The following is a 16,111-nucleotide window of genomic DNA, read 5'->3' on the forward strand; positions in this document are numbered from 1 at the left end:
ATGGCCTGGTCTATGGCAGCACATGCTCACTCCTGCCTGGGCTTTGCTCTTTGCTTTCTTTACAAGGATCGGTCTCCACTCTTGAAGTGAGGACACAAAGGTGTCTTTGGGTGGCACTAACAGGCCTTTGCACTTCTCTTGTCTGTTGTTAGTTGCTAGATACACTGGGTCCCAGTGTGCTCATGCTGGCAGGCTTCAAGCTATGGTCTGGTTCCTGCGTGGTCTGGGGCTCCAAAAAGCCCCTTGTAGATGTTGCCTTGAGGTGGGAGGGGGAGGCCAGGCTATCTTGTTTCCCTCCAAGTATAAGTTACTGGTGTGATCTGGTGTGATGACAGAAATAGTCAGAGAGGAGGTTGGGAACGCTGACAGCTGAGCTGGCTTAGGGTGTTGGCCTGAGCATTCTGCCAGGGTTCTGGTAACTTATCTTCAAAAGGCAAAAGTTTACAGATATTGTGACTTTGGAAATAACTTTCCAGTGAAACACAAAGTTCTTAAAGTATTTTGTTAGCAAGGAGGCATTTTGCAAAAAATGGAGAGTACATATCTTCTTGCACAGTGCCCGGGACAGGAGGTCACACAGAGCTCCTTTGCAGGCGAAAGCTTAGGAAGTGGCCATTCAGACCCTGCCCCCTCTGGGCAGCCCTCAGGAAAGAGGGCTTCCGCTGTAGGCCTGGTGGCATATAAGTCCCCTGTCAGCAGCAGATTCTTTCTTCATCCAGCTGAGTTTACAAGGCTGAGGCCACCAGTTCAAGTCTCCCCTTCTCACCTGCCATTTCTGAGTTTTTCTTACACAGCGCGTGGGGAGGAGGCCCCAGCATGGGTTTGTGATACCTGTTCAGCAGTATGGACAGGCTGCTTGAGATGCCCAGGGAACTCATGCTGGGAAGACCTGTGGTGGAGCCCACCAGGAGCACTCTGGCCAGGGAGGCAGGCCTGGGCTGGACTCCAGCAGTGACTCTGAGCCTGGGGCCTGTCCTGAAGGGAAGCAGCAAGGTCCAGGCGAGGGGAGAGCAATTTCAGCAGCTTGTCAGCACTTCTTCTGTTGCATGGAGCTGTTACCAGCTGCCCTCGGGAGTCGGGGGAGAAAGATCCAGCTTTCTGGGAAGGTTTCTCTGGCAAACCTTGTTGCCAGATAAACTTCTCTCTCTCTATCCCTGAACGAAGGTTCTGGCTCTGTTAACCAACAGATTTGGGTTCTCTATTGACCTATAAATGATTTTGTGGTCCCTCTTCATAAACAGAGGGATGAAGAGGACTCCGAGGGATTGGTGGCAAGACTCAGGCTTCCAGACTCCCTCCCCCACAGAGGGACAATTGGCAGTGTCTTGGAGCTGGAAGGGAGTTGGAAGGTCCCAGTAAAGCCCAGAGCCTCCGCCCCCATCTGTTGGCTGACCGTCGAGAGGCCAGTCTGGGTTGAAGCTCAGCAAGCCCTTAGACTTGTCTTCCGACTTCCCCATTTTATACCTGAGCAACCAGGCCCCGAGCAGTGAAGGGACCTGGCCAAAGTCACACAGCAATTTCTTATTATAGCTGGAACTAGAATGGGGTGGAACTAGAATCGGGTCTCCTAGGTTCCAGCCCAGCCTGCAATCTGTTATACCAGGCACATTCTGAATCTTGACTTCCTGTCACGGAAAGTTTGGACATCTAGAACAAAACAGCTACTGCTGAAGATACCAAGTGGCCAACTTCCTGCCTGCTGACAGCCTCAGGAGGCACAGCTTTGTAAAGGTCTCATCTGTTACCTGTTACAGGCTTCGGTGACAGAGATGGGAGCAGCTTGGGGAGAGGCGGTGGCTTCCTACAGAGATCGAAGTCCTGGTGGCGCCGGTCCCAGCTCCACCTCTCTCGATCCAGCCCAGGCTTCAGTGAGTTGGCAGCTGGTGCGTCTTCCCTCCGCTCCTAAATCAGGGGAACAGTAAGTTGAGAGAGAGGTCCCTGTGGACACCCCACCTCAGCCCCTGCTCCTCCCTATGGACATCATTCAGCTCTGTGATGGTGCTAGTGGGTGGGAGCTTGTGGTGACGGTCACTTTTAATGCTGCTATGAAGACCTGTCTGTTGGACTCTGTTAGCCATGAACCAGGCCCGCTGGGATTTCTTCTCTGCTTCCTTTGAGTCCTGAGGTTCCGCCACGGCTGAGAGATAATTGTGTATGTGATTCTTCTCCTCGGTTCCTGGAAATGAGGGGCAAACATGGATGGCAGGGCTGGTAGCAGACTTGGATCGGGTGACTGACCCTCAGGTTTCCAGGCAGGTGTCAGAAACAGCTGGGGGCATAATGATCATCTGAATGCACTGTTTACGTTGTCAGAAACTAACTGAACTGTGCAGCAGCCCTGTGAGGGTCACATTATTGTTCCCTTTGACAGAAGAAACCCTTTTCTCAAGTTACTGTGCGCCAGAAGCCTAAGCCAAGGCTTGTCTACCTTTTCCAAGGGTGACAGCTGACGTTCATAAGCAGCAACAGAATGCCCCCTAGAGGTGAGGAACCTGTGGTTGTTTTTAGCCGTGTACATCTGAGCACACGCTGAGGATCTCTCAGGTCCCCCTTGCATGTGCAGGATTCACACTTAGTGTGGGAACAGAACACCCCTCTCTCCCAGCACCTGATCCCCTGTCTACTTCCCCTAGCTGCTTGGCTTTCGTCCACAACAGGAGATCGCCTGCTGACAGCCAGGCAGTATGTTCAGAGAGGAAAGAGGTCACTGGATTAGCCAACTGCTATCATCCTATCTGGAGTATAAGCATTTGACTGCTTCCCTCTCTCGGGGCCTCTCACTCACCTTGGCCATCTCTCGATACAGCGCCTCCTTGGAACTCGGTCTGAATACTGTAGTTATAGACACCATTTTTGGCAGGGGCTGAAATCCCAATCACCTTCACCATAGACTGGGGAGGCTTATTGCTGACCTGGTAGGCTGCCATGATTTTATGTGTGTATGTGTGAGGAAGACTGGCCCTGAGCTAACATCTGTGCCAATCTTCCTCTAGTTTGTTTACGGGACGCCACCACAGCATGGCTTGATGAGAGGTGCTTAGGTCTGCACCCGGGATCTGAACTTGTGAACCCCGGGCCGCCGAATCGGAGTGTGTGAAATTAAGCACTATGCCACTGGGCCAGCCCCCTGCCATGATATTTTTCTGAAGAAAGACAGACCAGTCATCACCTACACGAGGCCCCCTTACCACCAACTGCCAGCCTGTGTTCAGTGCCGTGATCTCTGGCACATGGCTGCAGTGCAGGTACCAATTTTCGAATTCTGGAGCTGCCATTTCATCACAGAACCCTGCCGAAGGACCATCTAGTCCAACCCCTTACTGTCCACAGCAGGATTCAGAGGACCGGAAACTTGAGAGCTGCCTACGGTCACTGTAGCTGGAACAGCACCTGGCTACAGGGGGAAGTGAAGTGTGAGAGGCTTGAGGCTGTCATGGTAGACGGGAGATTATGGCCTAAAGCAGCACGAACTGCCTGCCTTTACCGTGGTCGCCTTTCGGTGCTGAGTGCAGGGGGAGTGTTACCGTCTCTCCACAGCCCCCAGGTGATCTGTCGGTTTCCTTTCTGAATGAAAATAGCGATGAGGAAGAAATAGGGGATAAAACAGAATGTTGCAGAGAAAGGTGGCTGGGACCCAAAAACAAGGCAGAGGAAGAGCTGCCACTCTGCGTTGTTCAGTGTTGGGCACTGTGGCTTACCCGTCATGTGCACATGAACTTCAGCAAAAGAACCACCCTTCGGGGCCGGCCTGGTGGCACAAGCGGTTAAGTGCGTGCTCTCCGCTGCGGCAGCCCAGGGTTCACCGGTTCGGACCCTGGGTGCGCATTGACGCACCGCTTGTCAGGCCATGCTGTGGCGGCGTCCCATATAAAGTAGAGGAAGATGGGCATGGATGTTAGCCCAGGGCCAGTCTTCCTCAGCAAAAAAAAAAAATAGAGGAAGATTGGCAGATGTTAGCTCAGGGCCGAGCTTCCTCACAAAAATAAAAAAAAGAACCATCCTTTGCTTTAAAAAATAAAGAAAAAAGCTCATCTCAAAATGGTGACCTTGACATACATATTAACCATGTCTTCAGGCCAAGCCCAGTGTCTTGTCTTTGGAATTTTTGAGGAATTTCCACAGGAGAGTGCAAAGTAATCAAGGGAAGGACTAAATAAATGTGTGGTTCATACATACGAGAGAAGAGACCGTCTAGGCAACAAGACCCCTGTGGCTTGGAGCACCGGAGACTGAAGGCAAAGGCAGGCCAGCGGTCATTGGATGAGGGACAAAGCTCAGGCCTCGAGCACCTTCCAGAGGACTATGGTAGAGAGGCTATCGAAGCTAGGATCTTGTCACGGCCCACACGTAGCTTCACCCAGAATATTTAATATTTTGTCGTGTTTCTAGTTGTCCTCAGTGGGAGGGTTGATCTGAATTGATCAAAGTAGAAGTCCCCTGCTCCTTCCAAACCCTAGAGCTGGTGGAGTGCAACCTAGGGAGACAGATTCCTCCTCCTCTGCTACTTCTGCCTAGAGTTTAGAGGTGAAGTTCTGACCAAAAGAGCTCCTTGGTGAAGCGAAAACAAATAGTGGTCAACAGTTGTTCTGGAGGCCTGGGATTCTCTGCCCTGGGGCTGAGGTCTGCAGGTGAACTTGGACTCACAGCCAGAGTGACTAGCTGCTTGAGAAGTATATCCAATATAAGACAGACCACAAGCTGGACAGCTGAAGCCATTCTTCACTGGAAAGAGTGAGATAAGGGTATAAGATGAATGTAACAATCATTCTGAAAAGATATAAGTGACAATATTGGCAATGTGAAGCAGAAGTAAGACCAAAGAGAAAGCAATATGAGGTATAAAATATTATAGTAGAAATAACACAAGTGAATGAGATATACTGCAGAAGTGAGACAGCTGTAGAATGAATTGGTGATCTGAAAAATCAGCTTGAGATATGCTCCCAGAAGGCAGCCCTGGATAAAAAGATAAACTTAGAAAACCTGAGTTTAGAGGATGGAAATAGAAGTAGCAATATCCAAAAAACAGAAGTCCCCAAAGGAGGGGGAAAGTGAGAATAGGAAAATTTGAAGAAATGAGTGTCAGAACAGATAAGGAAAATTCCAAGCCTGGACACACTATTAGTGAGATCTGAGACAACAAAGGCAAAAATAAATTCTGAAAACTTCCAGAGAAAATGAGCAGGCTACCTGTAAAGGAAAAAGTCTCAGATTCTCATCAGACTTCACAATAGCAGGTGCTGTAAGCAAGAAGATAACTTGAACCTAGAATTTTATATCCGGGTAAAATGTCCATGTAATTGGGAGGGCATACTCTCAGGTTTACAAGGCCTTAGGAGGTTTCACACAAAGACCTCCCTTTGAAAATACGCTTGGAAGAAAATTCAAAATGGAGGAGGACAATCCAGGGATAGTTAAACAAAGTTAGCAAGTGATGGTATCCAAAATCCTAGTAAAGTTTTCCTGTCTAAAAAGGACCGGGAAAGGTAAAGTATCATCATAACCTAGAAGTGAAATTCTAGAGACATATATAAAAAGGATGGTGGGGTGTGGGTAGGAGAAGAGTTATTTGTCTTATAAAGGAAATTTATATAAATTAAAAGTTTCGGAATTCAATAGGGACATGTAAAAATGCATATGGTCTTTAGGATGACCATCTTAGAAACAAAGATAGAATGTTTAACTTTTTAATCAGCAGAAGAAAACCTGATCTATCCAAAGGAAGCAGGAAAGGGTAAGAAGAGGTGGCCAAAAAAAGCCTAATCTAATAGTTATCAGTAAATGGGTTCAGCTCGCCAATTAAAGAAACTCACATTGGATTTTTTTAAGCTAACAGTATGCTGTCTATAAAAAGTGCTTTACACAAAAAGATACAGATTTGAAATTAAAAGAAGGAAGAATATAAACTAGGCAGAAGGGGGAAACCTAGAGTGGCATTCTTAATATCTGACCTCACAATTCAAGATAAAAATCTATCAAAAGAGGCCAAAAGGGATATTATATGTTGAGAAAAAAGCACAAGACAGCAAGAAGATATAATTATTGTGAACGTTGATGCACCTAACAATATCATCTCAAAACATTAAGCACCAGCTGACAGGATTGCAGAGAGAAAGGGACATCTATTTGACGTCATTGGAGAGTAGTCAAGGCTGCAGCCAGGCTTCCAGGGGCCAAGAATCGGGCCAAGAGAAGGGAAATACATTGAGTCCATTTTTTTTCTTTTTTGCACGGTCTTCTCTCAAGGTATTTGCTGATTCCTAAGTTGCACATGAATGAGATGAATGGAGCAGATAAGAACCCAAACAGAAAAAGCAACTAAGAGGTTCAAAAGTTAAGTAGATATCTGGGGAAATGTCACTGTACCAAGGAAACAAAAACCAGATTTCAGAGTGTGCCAAGGAGGAAGGGCCCTGGTAACATCCTAGGTTTTCAGTTCAGAATTCAGAAAATCTATGCTTTAGAAGTAAGGGCAAATCAGGAACCAATTTGTTTAAGAGAATTTATCCTTTATTTGACTTCTAGAAGAAAATGAAATCCTCTCTAGAGGAAGATATCATCAAGAGCCTCTACAATTTTTCCTACACATTGTTCACCATTTAATAAAAATTAACACCCCACAGCAATCTACAGTTTCAATACAATCCCCATCAAAATTCCAAAGGCATTTTTCACAGAAATAGAACAAACAATCCTAAACTTTGTATGGAACCACAAAGACCCCAAATAGCCAAAGCAATCTTGAGAAAGAAGGCATCACACTTCCTGATTTCACAGTATATTACAAAGCTATAGTAATCAAAACAGTATGGTGTTAAAATAGACACAACAGTATTGGCATTAAAATAGACACAAAGATCAATGGAATAAAACAGAGAACCCAGAAATAAACCGGCACATATGTGGTCAATTAATTTATGACAAAAGGAGCCAAGAATACACAATTGGGAAAGGAAAATCTCTTCAATAAATGGTGCTGGGAAAATTGGACCGCTATCTTACACCATACACAAAAACTAACTCAAAATGGATTAAAGACTTGAACGTAAGACTTGAAACCATAAAACTCCTAGAGGAAAACAAAGGCAAGAAGCTTCTTGACATTGGTCTTGGTGATGGTTTTTTTGATTTGACACTAAGCAAAAGGAACAAAAGCAAAAACAAACAAGTGGGACTACATTAAACTAAAAAGCTTCTGTAGAACAAAGGAAACCATCAACAAGATGAAAAGGCAACCTACCGAATGGGAGAAAATATTTGCAAATCATGTATCTGATAAGGGGTTAATATCCAAAATATATCAAGAACTCATATAACTCAATAGAAAAAAAATAATCCAACTAAAAAATGGGTAGAGGATCTGAATAGACATTTTTCCAAACAAGACTTAACAGACGGCCAACAAGTACATGAAAAGGTGCTCAACATCACTAATCATCAGGGAAATGCAAATGAAAACCATAATGAGACACCACCTCACCTCACATAGTTAGAAGGACTGTTATCAAAAAGACAAGAAATAACAAGTGTTGGTGAGGATGAGGAGACAAGGGAATCCTTGTGCACTGTTGGTAGGAATGTAAATTGGTGCAGCCACTAAGGAAAACAGTATGGAGTTTCCTCAAAAAACTAAAATAGAACCATATGATCCAGCAATTCTGTTTCTGGGTATTTAACTGAAGGACATAAAGACACTAACTCAAAAAGATTTATGCACCCCCATGTTTCTTACACCATTATTTACAATAGCCAAGACATGGAAGCAACCTTACTGCCCATCAATGGGTGAATAGATAAAGAAGATTGGTGTGTGAGTGTGTGTGTGTGTGTGTGTGTATGTACACCATGGTATATTCAGCCATAAAAAAGAAGGAAATCTTGCTGTTTGTGACAACATGGATGGACCCTGAGGGCATTATGCTAAGTGAAATAAGTCAGACAAAGAAAAACAAATACCATATGATTTCACTCACCCGTGGAAACTTTAAAAAAAGAGCTCAGAGATACAGAGAACAGATTGGTAGTTGCCAGAGGTGGGGGGGGGCGTGTGAAATGGGTGAAGGGGGTCAAAAGGTACAAACTTGCAGTTATAAAATAAATAAGTCACAGGAATGTAATTTACAGCATAGTGACTATAGTTAATAATACTGTATTGTACATTTGAAAGTTGCTAAGAGAGTAGATCTTAAAACTTCTTATCACAAGAAAAAACGTTAACTGTGGGGTGAAGGATGTTAACTAGACTTATTGTGATCGTTTCACAATTTATACAAATATCAAATCATCATGTTGTACACCTGAAACTAATATAATGTTACATGTCAATTACCTCAATAAAAAAAATTAACAGACATGCCAGGAGACGGGACCAAATAATGAAAACCAAGAGAAAAGGCAGACAACAGAAACAGACCCAACGTAATTCATATACTGGAATTATCAGACAAGAACATTAAAATAATTGTGGTTAATATAATGAAAAAATAAATGAAAAGATGGGGAAATTGAACCAGATATCTGGACTCTATAGAAAAATTAAATGGAAATCTTAGACTTTAAAAAATCATCATTAAAATTATAATTCACGGGATGAGTTTAATAGCAGACTAGACATACAGCAGAAGAAAAGATTAATGAGTCAGAAGATAGATTGCTTGAAAATATCCAGATTGAAGCACACACACAAAAAGGATGGACAATAAAAAGCATGAGATGTATAAGTGATGTAAGACCTAAGTCATAGTGAAAATCTCTAACTTGCCATTAGAATCCCAGGAGGAGAGGGAGAGTATGAATAGAGCAGAAGTAATGTCTGGAGAGAAATACTGGCCCAGAATTTTAAAAACTTAGATAAGCCACGGATTCAACAAACTATACAAACCCATAGAAAGATAAATACAAAGAAAAACACACCTATGAAATCATAGTAACACTGTTGAAAACCAAAGAAAAGGAGAAAAATTTTAAAGGCAACCAGAGAAAGGCACGTTATCTTTAAAAGACCAAGAATAAGACTGAAAGGTGACTTCAACAATGGAAGTCAAAAGACAATGTTATGACATGTTTAAAGCATTAAAACACCTGCCAAACTAGCATTCTGCCAGGAAAATATATATTTAGAAAAATCTGATCAGAGAAAAATGAGGAATTAGAACTCATTAATGTTAAACACTTCTCATCAAAATACAACATTAAAACAATGAAAAAGCAAGCCACAGACTGGGGAAAGATATTTGTAATACATGTAACTGACAACTCATCTAGATTTTTTAAAAAACCTACAAACCAGTAAGAAAAATACAACTAAGTTTCTTTTAAATGGAGGAAAAATATACATTTGAACAGGCGGTTCACAAAAGGAGATACCCAAATAGCCAATAATATGTGAAAAGGTGCTCTACATTATTATTCCTCAGGGAAGGCGACATTAAAACTAGAATGTAATACCAGTGCACCTCACCAGAGTGGTTAAGATTATAAAGATTGATAAATCCAAGTGTTTGCAGTACAAATGGAACTCCCATATATTTGCTAGTGGGAGTATAAAGTGGTACAACCGCTTTGGAAATGTGGCAGTGAAAGCTAAACATATGCCTACCCTATGGCCCAGAAATTTTACTCCTACGTATGAGGATATAGGACCAACAAAGAGGATCTGTGCAAAAATGTTCATAGCAGCTTTATCCATAATAGTCTCTTCCCCCCCAAAACCTGGAAAACAACACAAATGAAAACCAATAGGAGACTAGGTAAATTAATTGTGGCATATACACAACGGAAAACCTCTCAACAATAAATATATATATATAATAACATGAATCTTTAAAAATAGTTATGTGCAGCAAAAGAAGCTAGTGCAAGAATACATGCTGTATGGTTCCATTATGTGAAGTTGAACCACGAGCAAAACTATTACATGGTGATAGAATTCAGGACAGTAGTTAACGGAGAAGGAACACGATACTTTCTGGGGGGACAAATGTTCTACATCCTGATCTAATAGTAATAGTTTAGTAATAGTTTCACAGGTACATACATAGATAAAAATAAATGAGGCCATACACTTCAGATGTGTGCATTTTACTAACTTCAATGTATTTCATCTAAAAAACATTACCAGAGATAAGAAGAGGCCCATCATATTTATAAAAGGGTTGAATCAACAGGATAAAACACTCCTAATTATATATATTTATCTAAAACATAATCTTCACATATATAAAGCAAAACAAGACACAAAAGAGGAGAAAAAAAATCCATAATCATATTTGGATATTTTAAGACTTTCCCTAGTAATTGACAGAAGAAACAGAATTTAAATATAAGTAAGGATATGGGAGATTTGAATAAAACAATGAAGTTGACATAATTGATATATATAGAACACTGTGTCAACAACTAAAGGATACACATTTTTTCAAGTACATGGAACATTTACCAAAATTGACATATGCTGGACCATAAAGCAAATATCAACAAAGGACAGAAATTATACAAAATATATTCTCTGATAACAATGACATTAAAGTAGAACTCAGTAACAAAAAGATATGGGTAACTAAAAAATTATCAAGTATTTGGAAATTAAACAATGTACTATTAAATAACCCATGGATCAAAGAAGAAATTAAAATGGAAATTAGAAAATATTTTCAACTGTGTCATCATGAAAATAAGATGTATACAAATTTGGGGGATACACTTAATGTTCATAGGAAACTTATAGCCAAATGATTACAGTATAATAAAATGACAAACGCCTGAAAATCAATATCTAAACAACCATCTGAAGAAGTTAGAAAAAGAAGAGAAAATTAAATCCTAAGAAAGTAAAAGGAAATTAATGAGAGCAGAAATCAATGAAATAGAAAATAAATGTACAACATGGAAATCAAAAAAGCAACAAAGAACCCTGGTTCTTTGAAGAGACTGATACCTTCATAAATGCAACTTCAGTAAAGTTCTCAATCACCCATAAACAGACTCATGCATAAATGGCAACTTGATCTGACAGATTTGGCAATACAGATCATTGGAAAAGGGATGGACTTTTTAACAAAGAGTGCTGGTACCACTGATCACATGCAAGAAATGAAACTAGATCCTACACTCATACAAAAAATAAATTCCAGATGGATTAAAAATCTAAATATGATGAGCAAAAATTTAAATCTTTTAGAAGAAAACACAGAATCGTTTTATGACCTTGGAGTAGGAGAAGATTTCTTATCTAAGGCAAAAAACTTAAGTTGTAAGGGAAGAAATGAAAAATTCTGAAAATTTAAATTAATTTTTGTCCATTAAACACACCATTAACAGAGAGAAAAGACAAGTCTGACACCAGAAGATATTTGCCACATACATAAAATGCCACTGAGTTAGCATTGAGAACTTTAAAACAACACTTAAAATTCAAGGGAAAAAACGTCACAAAAGAAGAAATTAGCAAATTTATGAAAAGATATTCAACTTCACTAGTAAACAATGAAATGCAAGTTAAAACCTCCATGAGATAATATTACACATCAGGTTAGCATAATTCACGTCTGGCTATAACACACGCGAGCATGGACGTAGGGTAATGGGAAGCAGGATAATGCGGAGCAGGGAAGTAGCATCCAGGCAAGTGGAAGCACCACTTAGCAATTCTAATCCTAGATGTGTAGCTTAGAAAAAAATCTTGCTTCTTTTTCAGGAGAAGACATGTTAACACAGGTTTGCAATTATATTGTTTAAATAGCAAAATGTGGGAAACAGTCCAAATACCCACCAATAAATTGTGGCATGTTCCTACAGCTAGATACAAAAACATGGTTGAATCTCATTACTACTGAGCAAAAATAAAAACTACAGGAGATTATATACAGTATCATTCCATTTATAACAAAGATGCAAATCTAGACAAAATGTTTATGAATATATACGTATGCAGTAAAACTAGAGAAAAGCAAGTAAAAGATGAATATATACATATGAAGTAAAACTAGAGAAAAGCAAGTAAAAGGGATAGTGGTCACTTTTGGGTAAGGGATAGGAGAAGGGAGAGGGCACACAGAAAACTATAAAAGTATTGATAATCTTTGATTTCTTAAGTTGGATAGTGTGTATAAGATTGGTTTTATTATTTTTGATAGTCAACACACATTCTCTTATAGATATATTAATAAAACATTAACAAAACTATATCAGTCATGAAAATAGAACAGGAAGTCATGAGAATTTCTGGAAAATAAAACATGACCGGTGCAATTTACAATTATAAATGGTTCACTAACATAATGGTCACAGTGGACGATCAAATTAGTGAAATGGAAGATACAGCAGAACTCAATGCAAAAGACAAACAAGTACAAATTAAGAGGGAAAAATATGGAGGAAGGCTCTTAAAATTCTGGTGAAAAACAAAAACCCCCATCTGGACACCTAGATAGCAACACTAAGGATTAAGAGAAAGTTTTAAAAGACTAGAGGGAATCACAGTTTAGCTACAAAGAAAAATGCATCAGATGGGCATCAGACTTATCTGCAACTCTTGATTTTAGAAAGCAATGGATTTGGGGGTCGGGGGGTGCAGGGATTTGAGTCTATAATCCTAAAAACAGCTCAGCTCCTATTCAAGTGCAAAGACAGAATGAAGACCTTGGACCTGCAAGCATCTGAAAGTTTATTATCCACAAAAAATTTCTAAAAGAAAAAAATAGCAAAACAAAGGATAAAGTAGACGTGGGCCCAAAAAACATGAGCAAACATGTAAAAAAGTAGACCATGTAGTGGGGCAGGAGGAAGATAGGACATCTAGTATGGTGGGGTAAAGAGCTCAATTCTTTCCTCAAAAAGCAATGATAAAACTGCACAAAATTATCAAAAGAAACCACTGGAAATTGTCCAAGGTATAGGACACACTGAGAAGTGTTTATTCATAAAATTATAGTGAACCTCGGGTAAGAACAGTAAGAGTCAGTGTCATTCCTGCCATCCTAGTGCAGTCAGAGCAGTACTTCTTCTAGGGTGGGGCAAGTCATGAAAATCCGCAGCACTTGAGCACAGGCTCATTTGAGTAGGAGTGGAACTTGAGGAAGCCCACGTGCATGGCTATTGTAAGTAACAATAGCAATCTCGGCAGCAAACACACAGGGACGGCCAGCTGCTAAGGAGACAGCTTGCAATCCTAGATGGGGCAAGCATCAGGCCAGCAGATTAATCAGAATTTAACAGGGAGATACAGGAAATGAGATAGCCACAGGGGACCTGGATAAGCTCTTCACACATCCCTTGCTAAGAGGTTGCCTGCACACGTAGGGCCCAGTGGAAAGTGAAAGCTAGAGCAGACTGAATGCATTCCCCTACCCAGACACAGATCCACTGGTAAAGGTTGGAAGCCTCACTGGCTTGAGGTGTTAGAGCACAACTTCTGACCAGTGATTGGTTGATCACTATGTGATGCAGACACAAAGGTGACCCCAAGGAAGCCAGGCTTAAAAATAAAAACAATTTGAAAAACAGCAGAGATATCAGCAGCCACGCACCACTGAGGAGACAGATTCCACAGATTTAGTCAGGCAAGTTATTAAACAGCAACAACACACCTCCTCCCCCAGGGGGAGAAATCAGAATTCAGAGTTGCTGCAACGTATTTTAGATGTCCAGTTTTTTAATCAAAAATTAGGAGACATGCAAAGAAATAAGAAAGTGTAAACCTTATTCAGGAAAATAAAGTTGTCAATAGAAACGGAGTGGGTCCAGCTTGATGACTTAGTAGTCAAACACTTCAAAGCAGCTATTATTTAAAAAAAAAAAACTAAAGGAAATTATTTTTAAAGTTCAAGACAGATATACAACCTGAATAAAAAGAAATTATTTTTAAAAAGAGCTAAATGAAAATTCTGGAGTTAAAAAGTACAGTAACTGAAATGAAAAATTCACTAGAGGGACTCAACAGCAGATTTAAGCTGACAAAGAACTTGAAAACAGGTCAACAGATTATCCAATCTGAAGAACAGAAGAACACACACAAAAAAGGAATTTCAAAAGATGAATAGAGCCTCAAAACCTGTAGGATATCATCTAGTGAACCAACAAAAATATAATGGGAGCCTGAGAAGGGAAGAGAGAGGAAGGAGCAGAAAAAAGTATTTGGAGAAATAATGACCCGAAACATTATTCTACCAATCTAGGAAGATCAGTGAATCTCAAGTAGGATAAATATAAAGAGATCCACACCTGGACATATCAGAGCCAAACGGATAAAAGAAAACGATAACCAGAAAATCTTAGAGACAGCAAGAAAAAAAGAACTCATCATGTACAAGGGAACAACAATACGACCAATGGCTAAATACTCATCAGAAACAAGAGAACAGGGCACAATGTAATGATATTTTCAAAGTGCTACAAGAAAAAAATAGTGTAAACCAAGAATTCTATATTTAGCAAAAACTATCCTTCAAAAATGAAAGTAAAATAAAGATATTCTCTAATAAAGACAGAATTTGTTGGTGGTGACCTGCCTTACCAGATATACTAAAGGAGGTCCTTAGGCGGAAAAGAAATGACACCAGATTGTAACTAGAATCTACATAAAGAAATGGCATGGGAAAGATAAACATATGGGTAAATGTAAAAGATTATGGAAATGTATTTTTTCTTTTAACTTTTAATTTAAAAGACACGATTGAATAAAAAAATAATTATAGAACAATATTTTTGAGCTTATTGCACATATAGATGTAATATAATATGACAGTAGCACAAAGGAGGGGGAGGGAATGGAACTACATTGTAGAATAGTTTCTACATTTTACCCAAATTAAGTTAATAATAATCTGAAGTAGACTGTGATAAATTAAGATGCATATTATAGAAGAAACCTAGAGAAACCACTAAGAAATTTTTTAAGGTAAAAATTAACAAAGGGATTAAAATGGTACACTACAAATATCTGTTCAGTACAAAAGGAGGCAATAAAGGAGTAAAAGAGGAACAAAATCAAGATGACATATCTAGAAAAAATAGAAAACATAAGACATAAATCCAACCATATCAATAATTGCATTATATATACATGGACAATCAAAAGGCAGAGACTGTCAGACTGGACTGAAAAAAAAGACAAGATCCAACTACATGCTGTCTACAGAAGACACACTTTAGATTCAAAGACACAAATAATTGGCATGTAAAAGGATGGAAAAAATATACAGTATGCATACCAGAAGAGAGCTGGAATCTGGACATTAATATAAGACAAATTGGTCTTTAAGAAATGTTACTAGAAACAAAGAAGGATATTTTGTAATGATTAAAGGGTCAATTCATCAGTAAGACATAACAATTATAAACACAAACATACCTAACAACAGAGCCCCAAAATACAACAAGCAAAAATGGACAGAATTGAAAGCAGAAATAGATAATTCAATCATTAATAGAGACTTCAATACCTTAATCTCAATAACTGATAGAACAACTAGAAAGAAAATCAGCAAATGATATAGAAGACTTGAACAACACTATTAACCAACTTGACTTGCCATTTAAATAACACTCCTCCCAATATCAGAAGAATACATATCCCTGTAAAGTCTGAGGATGGATCATATGCTAGGCCATAAAACAAATTGCAATAAATTTCATAGGACAGAAATCATACAAAGTATCTTCTCCAGTAACAACAAAATTAAACTAAAATTAAGAACAATAAGACACTTGAGAAATCTCCAAATATTTGGATATTAAATAACATACTTCTAAAAACCACAATGAAAATTATAAAATATTTTGAGGTTAATGAAAACACAACATACTAATTTTATGGAATGTAGCTAAAATAGTGCTTAGGGGGAAGTCTGTAGCTGTAAATACATATATGAAGAAAGATCTCAAATCAAAACCTAACTTTCCTCAAGAAACAAGAGTTACAAATTGAATCCAATGTAAGCAGAAGGAAGAAAATTATAATACAGTTTAGAATGGAAATAAATTAAATAGAAAAATCAATGACCTCCAAAACTGTCTTTGAACAGACCACCAAAGTTGACAAACCTTTAGCTAGACTGACCAAGAAAAAAAGAGAAAAGACATAAGTTAGTAAAATTAGGAACGAAAGAGGAGA

At 39.4% G+C, this 16,111-nt stretch overlaps 1 protein-coding gene across 2 annotated transcripts in view; it reads right to left on the reverse strand.

Moving 5' to 3' along the window:
• Positions 1–16,111, reverse strand: part of LOC101405480 (uncharacterized protein FLJ43738-like) — a 103,976-nt gene that overhangs the window by 2,520 nt on the left and 85,345 nt on the right. For both annotated transcript variants that reach the window (XM_087431605.1, XM_087431604.1), the window contains exon 12: positions 1,746–1,902. In XM_087431605.1, coding sequence (XP_087287731.1) covers positions 1,746–1,902 — 157 coding nt within the window. The remainder of the gene's footprint in view (positions 1–1,745; positions 1,903–16,111) is intronic.

Source organism: Ceratotherium simum, chromosome 5 (genome assembly GCF_057802395.1).
Source record: "Ceratotherium simum simum isolate JZ-2026a chromosome 5, ASM5780239v1, whole genome shotgun sequence".
Taxonomy (NCBI): Eukaryota; Metazoa; Chordata; class Mammalia; order Perissodactyla; family Rhinocerotidae; genus Ceratotherium; species Ceratotherium simum.